The 305-nt window shown below is 66.9% G+C and overlaps 1 protein-coding gene across 1 annotated transcript in view; it reads right to left on the reverse strand.

Moving 5' to 3' along the window:
• Nucleotides 1-236: 236 nt before the first annotated feature.
• Nucleotides 237-305, reverse strand: part of SLC19A1 (solute carrier family 19 (folate transporter), member 1) — a gene marked incomplete at its 5' end in the record, with an annotated part of 1868 nt that continues 1799 nt past the window's right edge. Inside the window, one exon of the mRNA XM_010133078.1 lies at nucleotides 237-284. Coding sequence (XP_010131380.1) covers nucleotides 237-284 — 48 coding nt within the window. The remainder of the gene's footprint in view (nucleotides 285-305) is intronic.

Here is a 305-nt window from a genome sequence, read left to right on the forward strand (position 1 = left end):
GTTCCCATCCGTACCTGGCAGTGGCAGCTGTCGGCATCCTGCCCCTGCTCTGGTTGTGTTTGTCACGGGGAGGGCACAGCCCTGCCCCCCCTGGAGCAGAAAACGGGTCCCAAGGGGTTATGTCCTCAACGGGCCAGCGCCGAGGACTGGTGGTGGGAGAGAAGGCTAAGCAGGGGGTGCCAGTGATGCTCACTGATGGAGCCGAGACCCATCCACGGTGGTCACAGAGCCGACACTCAGGCTCGCACGGCACCCGGCTCCGGGCTCTTCTCCGGTGCCGGCTCCTGCGGGGCAGAGGGCGGGCA

This window comes from Buceros rhinoceros, unplaced genomic scaffold (genome assembly GCF_000710305.1).
Source record: "Buceros rhinoceros silvestris isolate BGI_N320 unplaced genomic scaffold, ASM71030v1 scaffold33243, whole genome shotgun sequence".
Lineage (NCBI taxonomy): Eukaryota > Metazoa > Chordata > Aves > Bucerotiformes > Bucerotidae > Buceros > Buceros rhinoceros.